Source organism: Giraffa tippelskirchi, chromosome 4 (assembly GCF_054371585.1).
Source record: "Giraffa tippelskirchi isolate mGirTip1 chromosome 4, T2T-mGirTip1v1.2.pri, whole genome shotgun sequence".
NCBI classification, from domain to species: Eukaryota; Metazoa; Chordata; class Mammalia; order Artiodactyla; family Giraffidae; genus Giraffa; species Giraffa tippelskirchi.
In genome coordinates this window covers 178,850,730-178,875,443 of record NC_137278.1, presented here as the reverse complement: position 1 = coordinate 178,875,443, position 24,714 = coordinate 178,850,730, and the positions used below count along the sequence as shown (strand labels likewise).

At 37.8% G+C, this 24,714-nt stretch overlaps 1 protein-coding gene across 6 annotated transcripts in view; it reads right to left on the bottom strand.

The window, feature by feature from the left end:
• Positions 1-24,714, bottom strand: part of ITPR2 (inositol 1,4,5-trisphosphate receptor type 2) — a 563,179-nt gene that overhangs the window by 147,917 nt on the left and 390,548 nt on the right. For 5 of the 6 annotated variants that reach the window (XR_014051645.1, XM_081483690.1, XM_081483688.1 and 2 more), the window contains 4 exons: positions 24,443-24,643; positions 20,197-20,307; positions 15,746-15,841; positions 13,968-14,090 (listed from right to left, as the gene is read on the bottom strand). Coding sequence is in view for 5 of the 6 variants with exons in the window: in XM_081483690.1 (XP_081339816.1) it covers positions 13,968-14,090; positions 15,746-15,841; positions 20,197-20,307; positions 24,443-24,643 (531 nt within the window). In the remaining variant the exon portion in view is untranslated. The remainder of the gene's footprint in view (positions 1-13,967; positions 14,091-15,745; positions 15,842-20,196; positions 20,308-24,442; positions 24,644-24,714) is intronic. The other variant, XM_081483693.1, reaches the window with a different exon arrangement.

Below are 24,714 nucleotides of genomic sequence, written 5' to 3'. Positions count from 1 at the left end.
CTGTTCCTCCGACTCTCTCTCCCTCTCTGTCTCAGCCATACACTCACTTTCCTGTGCACACTTATAACCTGAGATCCCAGAGCATCCCAGGGACACACTGTCCACAGGGTTGCTATGCTGTGATTGTCTTTATGTGGTTGTTGTTTAGTTACTCAGTCGTGTCTGACTCTTTTGTGACACCATGGACTGTAGCCCAGCAGGATCCTCTGTCTGTGGGATCTCCCAGGCAGGAATACTGTTGTGGATTGCCATTTCCTTCTCTGGAGGATCTCCCCAACCCAGAGATCGAACCCGTATCTCCTGCATTGGCAGGTATATTCTTTGCTGCCACCAGGAAAGCTCTTGATTGTCTTTATGTCTCCCAGTAATAAAGGGTAAATTCCATGAGAGTAGAGACTATATCTCACTGTCATGCCCTCAGATTTCTCCATCTGTGGCACAGTTGGTGTCTCTAGAATAGCTGACCCAAAAGGAACTGGCGATGTGACCTCAGGGATCAGGCTCATTGAGCATGGAATCTGCATCTGTTTGCTGAGAACATAGCCAGGTGATAGTACATGATCAATAAACTTACATTGACTTAAGAATGAACTGAGAATGAATTTAAAGTCATGAAAATAAATCTGATGAGCCTTAAAGTTGATGGAGCACTTCTGATGCACCAGGCTCTGTCCAGGTGCTGGATGTGTATGTAAGAATATTTGTGGAGACAATTGTCAGTCTTTATATCATGTTAAAGTTGTTTCTGAAAATATAATTGTCTTCTATTATTTTGCTGTATGGCAACAGGATACAGCTAAGTACTTTTTAAAATTTAGAATATGACAGGCCTTTTAAAATTGCGAAGTTGTATTAATCTAAACTTCTATCATATGACCAGTAATTAATACTACTAGTGAAGGTTCCCTCAATCAATTCCTATATGCCTCAGGTACAATGAAGTGTTGTGCTTCACTAATCATCAGTATGGGTTTGTTGTTTTGGGGGGCCTGGGTTTGGGTGGGGTGTTATTTTACATTATATATTATCATGTAACTTAAATATTTCTTTCTGTGCCTTGGTTGCCAAGAAACATAGACAAATTAATGCTCAAAATAATATTAGTTAGTAATATTTTCCCCTGATGCTGGGAAAGAATGAAGGTAAAAGGAAAGGGGGGTAGCAGAGGATGAGATGGTTAAATAGCATCACCAACTCAACATCTGAGCAAACGCAAGGATAAAGTGGAGGACAGAGGAGCCTCAAGGACTATGGTCCATGGTGTTGCAAAGTGTCAGACACTACAGCAACTGAACAACAACAATGTATTTTCTTATGTCAAACTGCCATATGATAGCAACATAGAAAAATATCTTTCTTGTAGTGGGAAAATAGCTGATCCTGGTTTTCCTATTTCTTTGAGACAAGAAAACTTGCAATTATGTTCAGTTTTCAGGCAAAGTTCCTTTAATTGCTTGCATTTCTACATATCTATTTGCCAAGACTAACAGCAGGTTTTTCACGTAGCTGGGCAATTACGATAAGTGTATTTTCTGTTATTTGATAAAATAATCTCTTGACATTTAAAAAAGTTTTTTCAACTAAATTCACATATTGGAAAGTTTCTACAATATGAAAGTCTCTCTATGAAGTGATCTTACATACCTATTTTCAGAATGACTGTCGTACATGCTTCACATTTATTTATATTCAACTCTTGATTATAACTCAAAAATATAGATCATTATTTATCCCTGAAGACTAAAAACAGCTATGTTCATTTTTTTTCTGGTGTGTTCTGCAGAACAGTTTAGAAAACATTGTTTACCATGCTGTCTTCTGAACTTGTATATGTTTCTTTTAGAATTAAATACCAGTATTAAGTTGGTCATAAATGAATAGTATAGATATGACTTGTGTTGCCGATTATTTTTCGCTCTTGGTAATTACCAAGAAGCTCAGTGCTACCACTGATAAACAAGAAGGATATTGGGTAAGATACTTAGCATATTTCGATTCTTTTCCTTCTCAAGCCTTTTGATCTTGTATTCTAACAGTCTAATTACACAAGTGCATTTCTTATTCAACCTCAAATTCCTTTTATAAGTAGGTAAGGTAAAAACAAATATCTAGTAGCTGGTTAGTTTTGTTGTTCTTGTTCAGATGCTAGCGGAGTGAAGTCGCTCAGCCATGTCCGACTCTGCGACCCCATGGACTGTAGGCCTACCAGGCTCCTCTGTCCATGGGATTTTCCAGGCAAGGGTACTGGAGTGGGTTGCCATTTCCTTCTCCAGGGGATCTTCCCAACCCAGGGATAGAACCCAGGTCTACCCGCATTGTGGGCAGACGCTTTACCATCTGAGCCATTAGGGAAGCCTGTTCAGATGCTAAGTCATGTCCAACTCTGTGACTTCATGGACTGAAGCACGCCTGGTTTCCCTGTCCTTCACCATCTCCCAGAGTTTGTTCAAACTCATGTCCATTGAGTTGATGATGCCATGCAACCATCTCATCCTCTGTCTCTCCCTTCTCCTCTTGCCCTCAATCTTTCCCAGCATCAGGGTCTTTTCTAATGAGTCGGCCCGTCACATCAGGTGCCCAAAGTACTGGAGCTTCAGCTTCAGCATCAGTCCTTCCAATGAATATTCAGGGTTGATTTCCTTTAGGATTGACTGGTTTGATCTCCTTGCAGTCCAATTAGTTACTTTGTTACATTACTTAAAACATAATCTAACTCAATAAAAGAGTCATTAAGGTTCAACTACTCTCACAGAAGGCAACGGCAACCCACTCCAGTACTCTTGCCTGGAAAATCCCATGGACGGAGGAGCCTGGTAGGCTGCAGTCCACTGGGTTTCGAAGAGTCGGACATGACTGAGCAACTTCACTTTCACTTTTCACTTTCATGCATTGGAGAAGGAAATGGCAACCCACCCCAGTGTTCTTGCCTGGAGAATCCCAGGGACGGTGGAGCCTGGTGGGCTGCCGCCTGTGGGGTCGCACAGAGTCGGACACAACTGAAGCGACTTAGCAGCAGCAGCACTCTCTAGTTAGTGTCCAACAAATCTCTGGAAGTTCACTTTGCAAACATAGCTCATGGATACTCATGTTTTGTTCTCCACCCCCCCCCAGAGAAAGCTGAAGTCAGAGAAGTTGAGTGACATAATCAGCTAATGGAGAGAACACAGAGTTCAGGGTGAATACGAGTTAAGCAGTTTGTACCATATTTTAGCCAACATATGACTGTGAGTTGAAAACCCAATCGTGTTTTCTACTCTCTGCAATGCAAGCAATAGTAAAGAAGGAAGGAAGGTTATGGCTAATCTAGATAGCATATTTAAAAGCAGAGACATTACTTTGCCAACAAAAGTCTGTCTAGTCAAGGCTATGGTTTTTCCAGTGGTCATGTATGGATGTGAGAGTTGGACGGTGAAGAAAGCTGAGCGCCACAGAATTGATGCTTTTGAACTGTGGTGTTGGAGAAGATTCTTGAGAGTCCTTGGACTGCAAGGAGATCCAATCAACCCATCTTAAAGGAGATCAGTCCTGGGTGTTCATTGGAAGGACTGATGTTGAAGCTGAAACTGCAATACTTTGGCCACCTCATGCGAAGAGTTGACTCGTTGGAAAAGACCCTAATGCTGGGTATGATTGGGGGCAGGAGGAGAAGGGGACGACAGAGGATGAGATGGTTGGATGGCATCACTGACTCGATGGACATGGGTTTGGGTAAACTCCGGGAGTTGGTGATGGACAGGGAGGCCTGGCGTGCTGCAATTCATGGAGTTGCAAAGAGTCAGACATGACTGAACGACTGAACTGAACTGAAGTGAAAGAAGAAGTAATTGTTAAGTTAGTTAAAATCCTTCAAAGAAATTAAGGATGGAAGTCATGTATCCAATTACAGGCCCATCCTTCCGTTTCTATGAATAAAATGAAGAAACGCTGATGACTACATATCAGCATAAGAAAACAGAAGTGGCAGAAAGGTGAAGCAGCCTAGGTCTCTAGGGAAAACATTTTAAGTAATCTGAGCAATACATACATTTCATATGACTTTGGTATAAATTAAAATTTAGCTACTTAGCTATGTATATGCATATCCCTTAAAATGAATATAGCTCAAGCTGTGAGAATAGAATTTTAAGGGAAAAAAACAGATTAATGCGCAATAACAACTCATTAATAAAAAATTAATAACAAATTCCATCAGCATGACAGGAAGCACCCTAGTCCTTGAAACAGGATGGCAGTTCCTACCATCCTCTCACCCCTGAAGGGAAAAAAAAGAGATACTGGCTTTGCTTGGGGACACGGTAACAACTCAAAAGGTTAAAATATGGTAGGGGATGTATGTATTTCTCTGCATGGAGAAAAAATATATGGAAACAGCCCTGCCAGGTATCTCTAGCTCTACTAATAGACTTTGAATTCAAGAATATAGTTGAAATCAGAGCAGACCTAAAGAGGAGCCAAAGAGGGCTTCCCTGGGGGCTCAGAGGGAAAGAATCCACCTACTAGTGTAGGAGATGCAGGTTTGATTCCTGATCCAGGAGGATCCCATGTGCCGCAACATTTGAGCCTGTGCTCGAGAGCCCAGGAGCCACAAACACTGAGCCCATGTGCCCTAGAGCCCATGCTCCAAAATAAGAGAAGCCACTGCAGTGAGAAGGCCACACATCACAGTTAAAGAGTGGCCCCTGCTTGCTACAACTAGAGAAAAACTTGCCACCCTGTGGACTGTACCCGCCAGACTCCTCTGTCCACCTAATTCTCTAGGCAAGGATACGGGAGTGGGTTGCCATTCCCTTCTCCAGGAGATCTTCCTGTCCCAGGGTCGAACCCAGGTCTCTTGTATTACAGGCAGACACTTTACTGTCTGAGCCACTAAGGAAGTCCAATGAAAATAGCACAGTCAAAAAACAGGTACATGATAATAATAAAAAAAAAATTTTTAAAGAGGGGCTGAAGACACAACAAAGGCCTTCTACATTCCTAGAATTCAGATTGATGCTCTAATAATGCCACTCAGAAATAAATATAAGTCCACCAAACATGAAATGTTAAGCAGAGAAATAATTGCTTCCACTGAATTTGACCTGATGATCCTCACACCAAACTAACAATTAGAAGTCCAATTACAACCCACTTCCTAGACTACAATTTTTTTTTTTACTGCTCCCACTAATCAGGACTCTGAGAGGTTATATGAATGGCAGTAATCCAAAGATTCTTTGGTGCTTGTTGAAAGATATGCAGGAGCCTCTTTGAGGGGTTAAATAACTAAGCATTTTTCCCTGAGATAGTTTTCTTCATGAAAAAAAAGTTTTTAAATGAGGCTTCATGGGTGCTCAGATTTTGCGAATCTACTACTAACTATGTAGCCAAGACTTACATACATGAAATAAAGAACAATTCTAGAATTATACACAGCATAAGCTAGTGAGAAAGAATGTAAGCAGTTTGGGGGGTGGTGGACGTAACAGAACTCAAAACAAAGACCACTGTTGATTGGAAATAGGGTAACTAGGTTTCAATTTGAGCTTTAGAGGAACTAAGGTAATACTAAATGAATTTTAAAAACAAGAAGAGATACTTTGCTAGTTCAGAGGAAAGATGGTATCCTGAATGAAAGTAAGAAAAGTTCCTGATATGAGGGAAGATATTATAGGGTCCTGTCTATGTAGTTTGCTTACATGACTGGTAAAGAATAAACTACAAAATTAAAAAGAAAGTCCACAGCAGTTGAGTAATATCCTTGACTGTGAGAATGCTAATGTCAATTTTGCAGGATTCTGTAAATCTCAGAGTACCTGTATTATATAAAAATACTATCAGCATGCATGAATTTTTGCAAAACATTATTCTCCCAAACTCTTGTTGAGTATCTACTATAGCTAGGTATAATACTTAGCACAGGAACAGAAACAATAATTGTTTGTGCACAGGATTTATACTCCAGTGGGGGAAAATACGATTAATTTTGATTGTGGTAGTGAGAACAGGACAATATCTTTGTTTTTTAATTATAATACTTATGTTAAAAATATTAAAGTTTTAGAGTATATCATGTCCTGTTCATTCATTCACTCAATCATGCAACATCTGTTAAATGCTTACAATCAGGGTCATTACAGTTATGAAAGATGTTGACTCAATTCAAATTATTGTAATTCATTTCAAATAAAGACATAAGTAGATACCATACCAAATCCTTACCAATATTCCCCAAAGGAGTCCCTTTCTCTAAAATGTCTATGGTGTATTTTTGCTGAAGTTGTTGCCTCTGCCTGGAATGTTTTCCCCAATTCCCCTATTTGTCAAGATTCAGTTCAAGTGTCACTTCCATGAATTCTCTCCTGACTTAAGAGAAGCGTGTCTTGTACATACCTCCATTTTAACAAAAGTATGTTAGATTATCATAATTTAATCTGTCTCCCTCTCTCCACTCTAGGGCTTCCCAGGTGGTGCTAGTGGTAAAGAACCTGCCTGCCAATGCAGGTAGACATAAGAGACACAGGTTCGATCCCTGGGTAGGGAAGATCCCCTGGAAGAGGGCATGGCAACCCACTCCAGTATTTTTGCCTGCAGAATCCCATGGACAGAGGAGCCTAGTGGGCTGCAAGTCATAAGGTCACACAGAGTCGGAGACAACTGAAGCAACTTAGCTCTCCCCGCTCCAACACACACTTAACTGTGAGCTTTTTGACGGCAACTTTATTTATGTTCTATCTCAGCAACTAAAACGATGCCTGATATAAGAGATGTTCAGTAGGAGGGAAAAAGCAAGGGCAAGGGATACCTGTGGTGGTCCAGTAGTTAAGAATCTGCCTGCCAAAGCAGGGGACACAGGTTTGATTTCTGGTCCATGAAGATCCCACATGCTGCAGAGCAACTAAGCCCATGTGCCACAACTACTGAAGTCTGTGCAACATAGAGCCAGTGCTCTGCAACAAAAGAAGCCACCACAATGAGAAGTCCATTAACCACAACCAAGAGTAGCCCCTGCTCACTGCCACTAAAGAAAAGTCCACACAGCAATGAAGATCCAGCAAAGCCAAAAAAAAAAAAAAAAAGAAGTGCTCAATCAATAAATGTTCCTGAATGATAATCTTATAATAAATGAGCCTCAGGTGCAGTGTGTGTGATCAGTATAGTATTTAAGCGCTGGGAGCTGGTTGAGGGTCCAGCTATGCAGGTCTTCTACTCCCGGAAACATGCCAAGCTTATTGCCACTTTCCAGATATCTCTGGGATGCTCCCCCACACTGCCCCATTACATGCTGCTGACTTCTGCTTTTTTCACCTAGATCTAGCTTCAATTTCACCTCCCTAGAGAAAACTCTCCTGATCAGTCATTCTACAATACACCTCCCGAGTGTCTTTCATCCCACCCTCTTCTCACTCACTGCCTAGCTTTTATGACTATCTGCTCTCTTTGGTTTGTCGACTCATCACTGCTGCCAGTCAGAATCTAAGTCCCCTGAGAGCTGACTTCTTACTGGTTTCCCTCACTGCTGTATTCCTAGTATCTAGTACAGTGCCGGACATCACGTAAAGCACTCAAAAAGTCTCTACAATTGAATAAAAAGTGAATGAGAATTTCAGATCCCTTAGTCCACAAGTGGGCTTCCTTGGTGGCTCAGTGGTAAAGAATCCACCTGCTAATGTAGGAGATGTGGGTTTGATCCTTGGGCCAGGAAGATCCCCTGGAGAAGGAAGTGGCAACCCATTCCAGTATTCTTACATGGAATATCCCATGGACAGAGGAGCCTGGCAGGCAACAGTCCATGAGGTCAAAGAGTTGGACACGACTTAGTGACTAAACAAATCCACAAGTGGCAAACTATGGTTTGTAAGTTGCATTCTGCCTGCTGGTAAATTTTGGTTGGCATGCTTGATGTTTTTAAAAATTCTGAATGAGCTGTCAATTTTTTAAAATTAGATTTCACAATTTTTTAAATTTAAAAATTCAGACATTTTGAAATAGTGGAGGAAGAGGAAATTTAGTGCTTACCAGATCACCAGATAGTGCCAGCCTCACCTGCCCCCACATCACCTATTTTTGCTTGGCCCTGAAGGTTTGGGTTTTGGCTCTGGTCTCTAATGTCCTACATACATCACAGTCACATAATTATTGGAAACCCTGCCCTCCCAGACTGCTGTTACCACTAATATTATTCCTGCATTATGACATGGAAAAATTGAACAATTAAGAGCAAAAACTGAATTTCCTACATACCAGAAGAAAATCTAGGTGAGTATTTAAAGATATCAAGGTAGTAGAAAAAAATGTCATTAAAACATTAGAAAGCAAATGAACCAGGATGAAGCAGATGTAACTACTTTGACTAAGATTTGTCATAAGATTTAAAATTCACAAAGAAAAAAATGAAACCCAAATGAAGAATGGACAGACACATTTTCAAGCAATTCAGAGAATAAATAGAAATGACCAAATCACATATTAAAAGACAATTCATTTTATTAGGAATCCAAAAGATGTGGATAAAAATGAAATTCCTTTTCATCTACCTCATTAATTTATTCAACAAACATGTGATGAGTGGTCACTGTGTTCCTGACACTATTCAACTTGGTGAATCTTTATTTAAATGGTAATAATTTTAGGATTCAGTAAGATGATTACCATCACATGGTGAAAAACAATTTTATAATGTGCACCAAGAACCATAAAATAGTTACTACCGTGAAACCTAGTAATTAAACTTCTTGGAATTTATCCTAGGGAAATAGTCAGTGCAGCAGACAAACATTAATGTATGAGGATGTTAATCGTAGCATAATTTATAATATCAAAAACATTAGAAGCCTAAATGTCTAACAATAAAAAGTGATTAAATAAATTATGGTGCAATAAAATGGTGAACAATTATGCAGACATTAAAACTGTGTTTTCAAAGCCTATGTAATGACATGGGGAAATGATGATGAAAAAATTTAAAGCCTATATTTAAAAATGATTTCATATATCCAATTAAAGTGATCCATTCTTTCTTGCCTTAAGAGCCAGGAGTTATTTTTGCTTTCCACAGGCAAGCTATCTAATACTTCTCTGCATCCTGCAAGGCACATAACATTTTACATTTCTCCATATGATTCTCAATTCTAGTAGGTACTGAAATAAATGGTCTCACATGTTCACTGCAGCATTATTCACAATAGCTAAGACATGGAAGCAATGTAGTTGTCTTTCAATCAATGAATGGATAAAGAATATCCAATATAGATACACAATGGAATCTTATTCAACCATGAGGAAGAAGGAGGTCTTTCTGTTTGCAATGACCTGGATGAACCCTGAGAGCACTATGTTCAATGAAATAAGTAAGACAGAAAAGGATAAATGCTGCATGATATCACTTATATGTGGAATCTAACAATGACAAACTCAGAGAAGCAGAGATAGAGTGGTTTTTACCAGGGTTTGGGAGGTGGGGGGGGGGAAGGGAGGTATGGGAGTCAAACTCTCAGTTGAAAGATTAACAAATTCTGAGGATTTAATGTATAGCCCAGTCATTAGAGTTAGTGATATTGTATCATAAACTTGAAAGTTGCCAAAAGAGTTGATCTTAAATGTTCTCAACACAAAAGAAAAATCTCAATCATGTGACTAAACTGGGTATTAACTAATGTATCAAATCAACATACTTCACACCTTAAACTTATACAATATTATGTGTCAATTATATTTTAATAAAATGGGGGAAGAAAATAAAATTAACATAAAATAAAGTCTCATAAAAACAGAACTGCCACATGGAATCAAAGAAACAATGTGTGTGTGTTGGTCGCTCAGTCATGTCTGACTCTGTGTGACCCCATGGACTGTAGCCCTCCAGGCTCCTCCATCCATGGGATTTTCTTTAGGCAAGAATACTGGAGTGGGTTGCCATTCCCTTCTCCAGGAGATCTTCCCAACCCAGGAATCGAACCCAAGTCTCCTGCATTGCAGGTGGACTCTTTACCATCTGAGCTACCAGGGAAGCCCTAAAGAAACAACAGGACTTCATATATGTTAAACTTATCTAAAGTACTGAACATTGTTCTAGATTTCATGCAATGGCTGTTTTATAGAAAGACAGGAATAAAGAGAAGGAATAGGAAGAAAGTAGAATATAAAAGACCAAAGCTAGAGTAGAGAGAGGAGGCAGAGATGCATGAGAAGAGCATGTGAAGGACAGAAAATGTAAAAGGACACATAGCTGAATTTTAAGGAAATTACTCTGCATAACACTATGGTATTAGAACTTAAGAAATTCCCCTTTTCAGGTATTGATAGTTCTATGTAGATCAGACAAGACACTTACAAGAAGCATTATTTGTTTCTTGTAACACCAACCACAGGAAGGGCCAAAAAGGATGTAATGGTAGAAAAAGCAGAACTACCCAACTACCATGAAAAGAATAACAACAAAAATTGAAAGTCTGAGGGCACCAAAATAGACTGTCTGTGCAAAAGATGATTATAGTAAAACAAGGAGGAAGCTGAACCTCAGTTTTGGAATTACTGAACTGTGCAAAGGCAGAAACCAATATGCATGGTCATCAGCACGACAGAGCCAAACAAATCCACATTCACAATGGACACAGCCAAACCTGGACCCCAGAAAATTCTTGGAGCACAGCTACATGGCTATTTCTGAAGCAAGGCTTACAACCACTGTCTTTGGCATTTGTGCCTCAGTGCAGAGGCTATTTGGACAACAGATTCATAAGGAAGGAACTCAGCCACCATCTCTGCCTCCTAAGAAACAAGTACAATATCCTGGCCTAGAGAAAGCTAAGGAAGTCACTTGAGGAAAGATCAAAAGAGCACGGGTTGGCTCTCTTCTGAGTGAAAACTGAACTTTTCATTAAAACTAGTGGGAGGAGCCACCCCATAGAGCATACATGTATAAAGTGGCAAGGGAGCAACTTCCTGTGTCATTGTAAGAAAGTGAGCAGACCGTTGCTTAACTACCCTATTGGTTACATACACTGTTCCATACATCTGGCATTCCTGTCCTAGACTCCTGTGGACTCCTGTTTCATGTTTACACTCTTACAATTTAATCACATGGCCTTAAGGATTCCAGAGCTCCTTCCCTCACTCAGTCTGACATTCTCCCTCTTCCTGAAGTCTGGCTTTATTTATGTGCCTATATCTTGTACCATTGCAGCTCTGCATACTACTGCTTTTCTAACATTTTGGTTTGGGGGAGATTCAGAAACCTCTAGATATCCATTCAGGCCATTTTTACATCCATTATCTCTTCGTTTCAGTAAGTAGTTTTTAGCTCTTCATTACTTTTTTTAAACAGGTAGTTCTGAATTTCCACTCCTTGGACAACTCCACCATCATCGTTGAATCTGTTTCTCTCTAAGCACTTTCATAAACTCAGATCCATCAAAATCACTGACATTATGCTGTCTTCATTTTAACCTCTTTCATAATTTAAATCATTATCTTTCAATCTAAGAATAGCTTTTGTATTCTTTATTCTTATTCTCCACTCTTTTCAACATTCACCTTAACTTGTCTTAAAAATCTGTATTCTTGGGACTTCCCTGGCAGTCCAGTGGTTAGAACTCTGAGCTCCAACGCAGGGGACTCAGGTTTGATTCCTGGGTTAGGGAACTGAGATCCCACATCCCACATGTCATGTGGCATGGCCAAAAAAACCAAAAAAACAAAAAACAAAAACTAATCTCTACTCTTGTATTTAATCTGCTTAAAACTGAACTGACCTAACATGGGTCTTTCCTGACAATATTTTTATCATCACTCATAACTGGTAACATGAGATTACATTTTTAAATGTCTTCTCCATGGGTTCGAGGTAATCTGGCTCAAACATCTACTCTTCTATTTGTCTCAGGGCTGACTTGGCTGGTTGGGTTGTTCACTTCCAACTTGAAAGACACATGGTTAGATCTTGCTTGTGTAGCTGCTTGCTCAGGCAGCAGAATAACCTTTCCAGGCAGAGCGAGACTAGCTTTCAGTCAAGAGAACACGATGGGTGGCCGTACTCCCTGACTTCCTTGTAAAACTTATTACTGCTCACTCTGCTCTTCTCTTTTTTTAGTTGTTCTCCTTCCACAATGCTACAGCTCCTGAAATAACGTCTTGCTCATGTACACGTGCTGTGTCACTGTATTTCTATCTTTGTTGTAGAAGCCAATATGATTTTAATTCTCAGTTTGTGATTTTTTTTCCCTCTCTACTCTCATTCAATCTCTGGACAGTCCTTCTCTGGCTTGATGCAATTGCTGTCACCCAATTTCTTTCTCTCTAAAACTATACCTTTTCTGCCTCTTAAATCTCTGTGTTCTACTTTCTTCAGTGTATCTCTTCATCTTAGCTTTCAGTTCCTCAATACTTAGAATTCTCTCATCTTCCTAGCTATAACCCATTTGCCCTGACCTTTTCTGTTCTATATATGAATTTTGCTATACTGTGAGAAGGTTCCCTGATGGCTCAGCAGGTAAAGAATCCACGACAATGCAGGAGATGTGCAGGAGATGTGATGCGGGTTTGATCCCTGGGTTGGAAAGATCCCCTGGAGAAGGGAACAGCAACCCACTATTCTTGCCTGAAAAATCCCCCCGCCAGAGAAGCCTGATGGACTACAGTCCATAGCGTTGCAACAGTTGGACGTGGCTGAGAACATACTGTGAGAGACCTAAAAATCTTCTCAGTGGTGCAACTATACTACAAAATTATCGCAGCTTCTTGTATTAATATCTTTTAGAATTTAACTCCTTTCTGAATTTTTTGTAAAAATTATACTCAAGGTTACATACATTAGGCAGTTATGTATGAGGACAGAGATGGGTAAGAATTGTCTAAAGAGGAAAATTTTAATACCTTAAACTTACACAGTGCTGTATGTCTATTACATCTCAATAAAACTGGAAAAATTTTAAATATAGAAAGTTAATCTATTCACAGTCTTACTTATATCTACCAATGTTTGTTCAATTACCTGATAAGATATACAGGGAAGCAGGAAAAGGTAGAGATTGTCAGTAGGAGAAAATGACTAGCAAGACAGTCTAGAAGTTTAGACTTTATTCTGTAAAAAAGTGAGAGCTATATAGATAATCGCTATATGATGTGAAGAACCGACTCCTTGGAAAAGACCCTGATGCCAGGAAAGATTGAAGGCAGGAGGAGAAGGGGACGACAGAGGATGAGATGGTTGGTTGGCATCACCGACTTGATGGACATGAGTTTGAGCATGCTCTGGGGGTTGGTGATGGACAGGGAAGCCTGGCATGCTGCAGTTGCAAACAGTCATACACGACGGAACGACTGAACTGAATTGATATAGATAAAATCAAATGGACATATGTACATCTCAATTTTTTCACTTCTAAAACAATTCTACATTAGAAGATGCAAGCTTGAAGTGGATCTTCGGGTTAAAAGAATTAAATAGATCAAATAACACTAACCAAGCACTCATTTTCATACTAACACAAAATAGAAATGGTTTTCCTTTGAAAGAATGTGAATTTAGCCTCATTTTTTAGAAGTCTGGTAAAAAACAGTTAGAGGCTGTCACTTTACATGCTCTGCAGGAAATACGCCAGCCTACAACTCAAAGAGGCCAGAAGTCTGTTGCGAACTGAATGCATCCTTTCCTTTACACTCTCTGTCTTAGGAGCCTCTGTCCTCTCTGTTTCCAGACTTCTGTCTGTTGCCATGGATACCTATTCCTCAGGCTACGACATGGGATTGTCTCCTCTTTGCTGGCCCAGTTTTTGGTACCAAGTATTGTTTACTTGTGGACCAGTTCTGACCACAGCCCTGGGGCACCAGCAGGCATTCTGGGAGCTTTTTCTTCTCTTGACTCAGAGCAAAGGACACAAGTGCTGAATAAAAGGAAGGACCAGATCTTGAAAGTACTGACATCAAGCCATAATATAAGATGAGATTGATAAGATTAGCAAAACAATACAAAGATAAAAAAAATGTGATACCTGATGGGCCAGGATATAGATATTGTGTCCAACATCCTTTGGGGACACATCATCATCTCCGCCCTCATCATCCCCATGATCGCATTCCAATCCTTGGTTATAGGCATTCTTCATCACATCCACCTATCAAAAAACCAATAGGAACATCAAGACTTGAAATGCCACAAACAACATGCATTTGCCTCGTTTATGGGGTATAATTAAAAACTGGAATGCCTCCTAAGACTTGAAAAATATACAAGAATTCTAAATGAAAATGGCATTGGAAACCTTCTTCATTTAAATGATTATGGAATTATTTTCCTACAAAATCCTCTGTTTTCCTTGGAAAATTTGGCTTTGATTTTTGAAAGCTGACAGTGCCAAAGTTCCCATGAAATTAGGAGACTTTGGAACCCTGGTAAGCATCCATTATTTATCAAGGGCCCACTAATAACAAGAACACATGGTGCTGGACAGACACCATCCTCTGCCTGAGGACCCAATGGTGGATATGACAGAGTTTCTGCCCACAGAGAGCTTACCATCCAGTGGAAGAGTCAGCAAGAGGCCAGTATAACAGTCCTGCCTGCAGCAGGAATAAGTGTGAAGCACTCAGTAAGTACAGGGCAGGGGCATTAATTCAGGCAGGAGGTTGAGGGTGGGCCACAAGGAGGAAGTGGATGATGGGACAATAGTATTGTAGACAAAGGAAATGATATTTTCAAAGGACCATTGTGCAGAGTTGCTGTTGAATGAAAACATAACTCACCATCCACATTTAACTATGAGGATGAGGAAGTGTCTTGTTCTTCCTAGCCCACCGCCTTGCAGATACTATGCTGTCATTAAATATGTTAAATCAAATTGCACCTATCTTTCTCTTTATCTGCATTCTTCCACTCTATTCCTTACTATTAAAGAGCAAAAGAGGTCCTTCATACGTCATATTTCCCTACCCTCCCTGCCTCTCTGCTCTTCTCTCAGCCTTTCATGTTTCCTGTTAACATTACACATTGCTTCCCTGTCCCTTCCCTGAACCTCCTGGGCCCACAATTTGTTCTAATCTTTAGCAAATGCTCTTTCACATCAATGAACTTATCCTGCTTATACATTAAAAGTGTCTTCATAGAGTTGCCTGTAGCACCAACAGGGGTACTCAAACAACTAGGACTTAGTTATTAGGGGACTGGCTATACAGTTCGAGAATGTTCTCAATGCGTTTGAAACTCAATGCTGTTAAAGCATGCTGATATTTCTTCATAATTCCCATGTTACAGTAAGGAGGAAAATATAACTTCTCCAATAGGAAGACAACACTAATGATCTCTGGGGATTTCCCATCAGGTCTCCATGCAACTTTCTCCAGGCTGAACACTGTGTCATGTTTCACTAAGGACAATTGCAAAAGATATTTATTCTGCTTTTATTTTCAGAAAGAGGTATAAATATAATTTTTGAGGGGTACAAACATTTTTATTTATCTTCCTCACATATATCCTAATACACAAACTAAAGCAAACTTTTTTGGGGGGCAAAAATAATTTGCAGATATTTCAGTCAAGTGTAACAAGCTGGTTAAGAAAAGTATTTAGAGTAGATAAACCAATGAAGTCATAAGGATCCAAATCACACAGGTCTTTGCTTTCATAAGCCTTCTGAGATAATGGCAGGTCGTGATGTGCCATCATGTCTTGGTAGATCAGGGAAAGCCAGTAGACTTTTCCCCTGACATGTATACTATACACTGTCCCTTTTAGGTTACACATTATTGACATGACTTTCAAAAGTTTTCTTACCAGTTCTCTGGGTCTCATGTTGAAAAGAATCCTTTCTGCATTCTCACTGTCATGTCTGCTTTCCATGATGGCCAGCAAAAGCTTGGAGGCATTGTTCTAAAGATACACATTGAGTTGATGCACATGAAAAGTCTATTTCATGGATTAAGGATCCCCTGCATGTGTTTTAATTGAGATTATTAGGACTATTTTTTTTTAAATCAAGCACAATTGTAAACTCCTAGTTTTCAGTTGGCTTATTAACATTTTAAAAGAGAATGTTTTATTTTATTGTCAACACAAAATAAAAGCAATGAATCATTCGAGATATGTTATAAAGGAAATTTTAAATATTGCTATAAAGGCATTTTAAACACAAAATTGACTTTATATATGATACATTAAAATATAATCATATCTTCCTTCACTATTTCCTAAGTAGATCTTTCTATGAAGACAATCTAACAAGACAGTAAGGTGAACCAGTATCAATGACATATTTTACAAAAATGGCATATAGTTCATTAGAATTTAGCACAATTGTTTTTTAACATGAAACATCAACTCATAGAAAACCAGAATCTTAAATAAATTTGATCAATAATTAGTGAGAATTAATTTATAAAATTCTAAATTCATGAGTCAGAAATAAAATATAAATTTATTGATAACAGTTTAGACTCCCTATATGGTAATATAAATGCAACATTTTAACAAGTGGGTTGTAGAATATTTTCTATTTTTGTTTAATAGAAAATAAAAACAATTCATGTTGTCTTTGGTGCTTCCTAATTTGGTTTTAAAAATATATTCTCTCAAACATGTTTACCTATAGAAGAAATCTTAAATGTTTCTGATTCAGCCAATTTATTATCCAAAATGGGTACCACACAGTTACAGAAAGTCTTACAACACAAAACACAATATCCTCAACGTTTAGAATGATGCTCCATTTTCACTTTCTATAGATTTTCACAAATCCTAAAATTCCCTTTTTATAATCCAGCATCCCACACAAACAACATATCTTTAAAAAAGTAAGGTACTAGAGTTAGTGGAGAGCTTACATCTTTAGAAAAATCTGAATTGACCCAATAGAATCAAAAGCTAAAATCCCTGCAACACTAACAGTACTTTAATGAACTTCACTCAGCAGGCCCATACAAAGTGGCTTAAAAATACAATCCCACTGCTGGGCATACACACCGAGGAAACCAGAATTGAAAGAGACACGTGTACCCCAATGTTCATTGCAGCACTGTTTACAATAGCCAGGACATGGAAGCAACCTAGATGTCCATCAGCAGACGAATGGATAAGGAAGCTGGGGTACATATACACAATGGAATATTACTCAGCCATTAAAAAGAATACATTTGAATCAGTTCTATTGAAATGGATGAAACTGGAGCCCATTATACAGAGTGAAGTAAGCCAGAAAGAAAAACACCAATACAGTATACTAATGCATATATATGGAATTTGAAAGATGGTAGTGATAACCCTAATATGTGAGACAGAATAAGAGACATAGATGCATAGAACAGTCTTATGGACTCTGAGGGAGAAGGTGAGGGTGGGACGGTCTGAGAGAATAGCATTGAAACATGTATATTATCATATGTGAAACAGAACACCATTCCAGGTTCGATGCATGAGACAAATGCTCAGGGCTGGGGCAATGGGATGACCCAGAGGGATGGGATGGGGAGGGAGGTGGGAGGGGGGTTCAGGATGGGGAACACATGTAAACCCATGGCTGATTCATGTCAATGTATGGCAAAAACCACTACAATATTGCAAAGTAATTAGCCTCCAACTAAAATAAATAAATTTATTTAAAAAAAAAAGAATAACAAAACAAACAAACAAACAAACAAAAATACATCCAATTTCAGAACGCTATTGGCAATATGGTGTTTTTCCTAACCAATCTTTTTCATACTATCTTGGAGGAACAGAAATCTTGTAAATGACCTACTCAAATCTGAATCAATTTGAAAGTACAAGAAACTATATATGCTAAGAAATCCAATTTATATGTGTTAATAAAGGATTCTCTTCCAAAAGAAGCTAGAGTCCTTAGACAGAAAAAAAAGAAAAAACCAACAACAGTAACAATAACAACAAAATAAACCTACTTATTTTACAAATTCAGCAATTTATATGCTGAAATGAAATGTTATGAAATTACAGTTACATAACTACAGTTATGAAATGTAAATTAAAAGGGACAAGATATATATATATATGAAAAAATTCATGAAATTGTATAATAAATGAGTAAAGTTAAATAGACCTAAAATTATACCTGTTTAAGTAATTAAATATAAGAGTAAATGATATATAATAAAACCTTAACATTTTTTTCATATGGCATCTCTTATAATGTTCCAGGGAATTTACAATTAAAAGCATCCTACCTATACCTTCTAAAATTTGCCAGTATACTATATCATTCTGTCTTACAAACATTGTTCTCATATTGGCCATTATGCACAAAGCCTCATGGATTATTTAGAAACATACACTCATCTCTCTTAGTAAAATATTATAAATATTTCAACTCAAATTCATTCATTTTCTATTTTATACATACCTTGACCTATCCAACTGTCATATTTTGAAAAGGTAACATAAACGAAATTTTAAATGACCCTTTTTTCATAACAGATTTTCATTTGAATAGCCAAGAATACCTTCATACAATTAAATCATACCCTATCATTTAGGGTCCCCCCCCTCCATAGGTCTGAATTTGTAAATAATCTATGTGTTTATACTTTGTTTTAGTTTATTTTTTAGTTTTTTTTTGATGTGGGCAATTTTTAAAGTCCTTACTGCATTTGTCACAATATGGCTTCTGTTTTATGTTTTGTTTTTTTGGCCATGACGTGCAATCTTAGCTCCCCAACTAGGGATTCAACTCACAACCCCTGCATTAGAAGGTGAAGTGTTAACCACTAGACTGCCAGGGAAGTCCCCTACACTTTAAGTTGATGAATCCTTCAGTATTTCCCCAAGTTAAGTTGTATATCAATTAAAAATGAGATTTAAAGATGTAAGTCTTTAGATAAATGAAAGATTAAAAAAAAAATCTAAGGCTTCAAAATACTGTTTCTTTCTGAAATATGGTTAAAGATGAATTCAAGATAAGATCACTTTTTTTTCTAGTAACTCAAATTAAGCTATCATATAGGCCAGGCTGACTTTGCTAACGGAAGAATGAAGTTAATGAGGAAAAGGACACAAGTGCAATCTACATGAGGATGACCTTCTTTCTCATTTATGAAGAGAAAGATCCAAAGCTGATACCTATTGCAAATAAAAATAGTGAAAATATACAAACATAACTCTGTTTGCTTATTAAGAGCATCAGCACAATCTCCACATAAGTAGGACATATATGTACTCCATTATGTAATCTAAATCTATATTTAGAAACAACTATAAAAATACCATTTCTATCCTTCTTGGCCATAAATTTACCATAAAAGGTAAACTTTATCCTCTCTACGATATAGGATTAAACTTATGTTTATGGAAAAATTTTAAATAAGCAATGTTTTTAGCTCTAACACCTAACATATGTAGTCTTTCATAATTCATCTCAATTGAATATCGTGTCTTTTTATTTGGAATTATATAGTTTCTTGTGTATATTCATTTACCTATTTCCATTTGAACAAAAAGTTGAAGAAATTTTTTTCAAAATGCCACTGTGATCCTGACCTCTGAAAAATGGAACTGCTGCAAAGTATGCACATGATTTAAGCTAAAGCAACTTCTCAAAGGGGGCTTTCCTGGTGGCTCAGCGGTAAAGAATCCACCTGCAATGCAGGAGATACTGGTTTGGACCCTGGGTCAGGAAGACCCCAGAGAGAAGGAAATGACAACCCATTCCAGTATTCTTGTCTGGAAAATCCCATGGACAGGGAGCATGGGGTTGCAAAAGAGTCAGACACGACTTAGCAACTAAACAAAACTTCTCAAAGGGAGCTAGAAAATGGCTTACAGTATTGGGGAAAAAATTAAAATTCTAATATAAAAGAAAACAACTTTTAGAAAATAGACATAAAACTAAAACGGAGCCCTCTTCTACCATAGTCTCATTAATTGTGACTTGTTAGATAGAATTCTATAGTCAAGATGAATTAAACACATATGACATAGTGAATGTTCAGCATCTTATGTTCCTCTATATAATGAAAAATAGAAAAGGAAAGCAGTGAAACAAAGTGGCTGCTTAAAAACACTTCCAGTAAGGTATCCTCAAATCTTATTTGACACTTTATCAGGAATTCAGTGCTCACTGTGCTTTTACTATCACTTTCTGTCAATGCATTACTTGAAAATATGATAATATCTTGCTTTCTAGAAGACCTATTTGAACATTTAGAGTCAACTCTGAAAGTGAGTTTTATATAGAGAATGTCACTTTCCCCTTCCCCCCACCAGTGGGTTTACTTTACCTTTAGTTGGAGCACCAGGTCCATTCGATATTTACCAAGAGGGTTTATGTCATTTAGAATCAAAGCAATGATGATATCAATTCCATTAGATTCATGAGTAGCAATACATGTCTAGAAAACAAAATATTTTAAAAATAACAGTCTATTTACAACACAAGTGCACTAGGGGCCATGACATAAAATAACAGAATCACTTTAGCCTTTTGACCTTTAAAATACAATTAAGATTTAACCTTGCGATTAAGTCTACTATAAGTCAAAGATTTAACTTTACTTATTCTTTTATATAGAGTCTATTATTTCATTAGCGTTAATTAAATGACTTGTATGAAGAACACAGAGAAAGATATTGTGTGAAACAGGTATCTTTTCAGGTGAACCATTTTTGTAGAATTTCAAAACACAATGGTTAAGTAAAACACTCAGTCTATAAATTTTTATATGTCCTTCATTAGAGAAATTCTTTAAATTTAGAATTTTAAGATCTGATCAATTTTAAGAGAATATTCCTATTTATAAAAACCTTACGCCCAAGGCTTGTAAGTCAACTTTATCTGTAATGATGTGGCATCTTCATTTCTCTGCTACTTAATGCTAAATGAGTAACAATCTATGCTGTTGACTGTGCTGGGAATATAGTCACCTCCTGATATTTCAGACATTGTGTCAATTATGGTGGTTGAGGGAAAAAGTCAGCAGATTCCTTAAACTTAAGCAATTTATAGAGGAATCTGACTTGGGAAAAGTTTATAAAGCACCCTGAGAGATAAATGTCAGTATTTTGAAGGTTAGGGCCTACCGTGCTAGGACTCTGAATTTATCTAATACAACTTGAAAATCAGAAACTCATGGGTTGGAATTTGTGGAACTACATCTTACCATGCAGCACCCAGAGTCAGAGGGGTTTGAAAAATTGAAACCCAGTAAGATAAACGAGAAAGAGTAAAATCAAGGTAATTCTAAAAGGATTGTTATTTTTCAGGATGGGCTTCATTTCTCTCTTCACACAAGGCCCCTGACACACAAGGAGAGGTATCTTCCATTCATCTACATTTCCTGAGGTTCTTCTGATCATGACAATGTTTGCTAAACTTAGAGGAAATCAATTTGCGGATCATTTCTGAAATTTGCTAGCAATTTTCCTTCCTTCCACGTATTTCCAGAGCATGGGGTTCATAGTAATCTTATTTTTAGAGTATATGGGATTCATGCTACATTATTATTAATTTCTGTTTTTAGAGCTAACTTGATTTAGTAACTTTCAAAACTCAGTTTCATTTTTTTAAAAAACCAAGAGTGGAGAATACATGCTTCCTATTATAGATTTACTTGACTTTAACCAACAAGAAAATGAAATCTTTGAATTTGCATATATTTCCTTAACTTAAAGTAAACAGTTAGGTTTTCTTATATTATTGCCCTAGAAGAGTGAAATATAATACAGAACAAAATCCACAAACTCTTTCATCATGTCACATGCATATTACAGGGGGTAAAGATCCCCATAACAAATTATTTATGCCAATAATTGTCATATTTTTGTTCTACATACCTATGTATGTACATGTATGTGTGTGTACTTTGTACACATATGTCATACAATTTGAAATAGAAAAGCAATTACTTTTCAACGTGTCTTTCTGGTATCAAGCACTGACATTTGGTCTCAGTGGCTTCTTTAAAATTTATATCCATTGCAGTTTGGTCTATAGATTCAATGCAATCCCTATCTAGCTACCAATGGTATTTTTCACAGAACTAGAACAAAAAATTTCACAATTTGTATGGAAATATAAAAAAACTCAAATAGCCAAAGCAATTTTGAGAAAGAAGAATGGAACTGGAGGAATCAACCTGCCTGACTTCAGGCTCTACTACAAAGCCACAGTCATCAAGACAGTATGGTGCTGGCACAAAGATAGAAATATAGATCAATGGAACAAAATAGGAAGCCCAGAGATAAATCCATGCACCTATGGACATCTTATCTTTGACAAAGGAGGCAAGAATATACAATGGGGAAAAGACAATCTCTTTAACAAGTGGTGCTGGGAAAACTGGTCAACCACTTGTAAAAGAATGAAACTAGAACACTTCCTAACACCATACACAGAAATAAACTCAAAATGGATTAAAGATCTAAATGTAAGACCAGAAACTATAAAACTCCTAGAGGAAAACATAGGCAAAACACTCTCCGACATAAATCACAGCAGGATCCTCGATGACCCACCTCCCAGAATATTGGAAATAAAAGCAAAAATAAACAAATGGGACCTAATTAAAATTAAAAGCTTTTGCACAACAAAGGAAACTATAAGCAAGGTGAAAAGACAGCCATCAGAATGGGAGAAAATAATAGCAAACGAAGCAACAAACAATTAATCTGAAAAATATACAAGCAACTCCTGCAGCTGAATTCCAGAAAAATAAACGACCCAATCAAAAAATGGGCCAAAGAACTAAAGAGACATTTCTCCAAAGAAGATATACAGATGGCTAACAAACACATGAAAAGATGCTCAACATCACTCATTACTAGAGAAATGCAAATCAAAACCACAATGAGGTACCATTTCACGCCAGTCAGAATGGCTGCTATCCAAAAGTCTACAAGCAATAAATGCTGGAAAAGGTGTGGAGAAAAGGGAACCTTCTTACACTGTTGGTGGGAATGCAAACTAGTACAACCACTATGGAGAACAGTGTGGAGAGTCCTTAAAACCTGGGAACAGAACTGCCATACGACCCATCAATCCCACTGCTGGGCATACACACCAAGGAAACCAGAATTGAAAGAGACACGTGTACCCCAATGTTCATTGCAGCACTGTTTATAATAGCCAGGACATGGAAGCAACCTAGATGTCCATCAGCAGACGAGTGGATAAGGAAGCTGTGGTACATATACACAATGGAATATTACTCAGCCATTAAAAAGAATACATTTGAATCAGTTCTATTGAGATGGATGAAACTGGAGCCTATTATACAGAGTGAAGTAAGCCAGAAAGAAAAACACCAATACAGTATACTGTATTGGTATACAATGTACATATATGGAATTTGAAAGATGGTAATGATAACCCTATATGTGAGACAGAATAAGAGACACAGATGCATAGAACAGTCTTATGGACCCTGAGGGAGAAGGTAAGGGTGGGATGTTCTGGGAGAATAGCATTGAAACATGTATATTATCATATGTGAAACAGAACACCATTCCAGGTTCGATGCATGAGACAAATGCTCAGGGCTGGGGCAATGGGATGACCCAGAGGGATGGGATGGGGGGGGAGGTGGGGGGGTTCAGGATGGGGAACACATGTAAACCCATGGCTAATTCATGTCAATGTATGGCAAAAACCACTGCAATATTGTAAAGTAATTATCCCCTAACTAAAATAAATAAATTTATAAAAAAAATAAGATACTAAAAAAATTAAAAAATAAAATAAAATTTATATCCAGAAATGTTTGTGATTTGAAAATTCTTCCTTCCAGGGTGGACCCATGCTTGTATGGTAGCTCCATAACACCTGTGTGGATGCGGAGTCAATAAACTCCAGGCTGCCCCCCCACCCTTTACCAACCCAAGTATTCCATCTCTACTCCCTCTCTGTGTCTGTGATATCCAAGAAAATGGAATCAGAGACAAACATTCTGGAAGAGGGAGTTAAAACTTTGCCCTGGAAAATGTTATACAGTCAAAAGCGCACTCTGTTTAGACTCAACCACAAGTCCTGAGTTTTAAGAATGGCCCTACAACTTAAGGGATTCCATTACTCTAGGACCCTGAACGTCACCTAATTTCTGAGCCACAACCTAGCTATCAGCAAAAAGGGAGCAATATGACCTATTTGCTACATTTACTGTCAATATAAAGATGGTAATATACACAACCCACTGCAGTGGAGCCGAAGAAGCCAAAGGGAGCTGATGCCACAAATCCTGGAGAGACTGACTAAAGATGAAAACTGATCAATGATGAAAAAATATATTGTACTCTGATTTTTATCTGGGATGTTTTCGTGGGAATTTCCTTTTGCAGTGAAATTAAATTAAAATATGGCATAGTATTTGCTAGTCCATAATTCAGTCTTTGTATGCTTTGTTAGGAAAGTAAAAATATCTGGCAAAGTAAAAGAAAGATCTTGCAAATGCACACAAAGGTTGGCTCTTTCACCAACTTGATCCTTTGGCTGACTGGTCGGAATAATTTTCGTGAAGGACTGCTTTCAGTTACCTGATTTTCATGGCATGGACCTTGGCAATACTCAGTCAAGCTCTCCAGAGTCTGGTTGACCAGCACTACATTCTTCTCGTTGATGTAGAGACCCAAGAGTCCCAGGCCCCCTGTTGTACTTCCACAAATGCAATCCAAAAACTGAAGGGTCTCACAGACAAGGTTGTAATTGGTTTTGTTGTTTTGATTCCTCAGGAAGTTCTAAACACAAAAGAAAATATACCCAAGGCATTAAAAAAAAAATCACTATGTTAAATGCTTTCAGTTTTCTT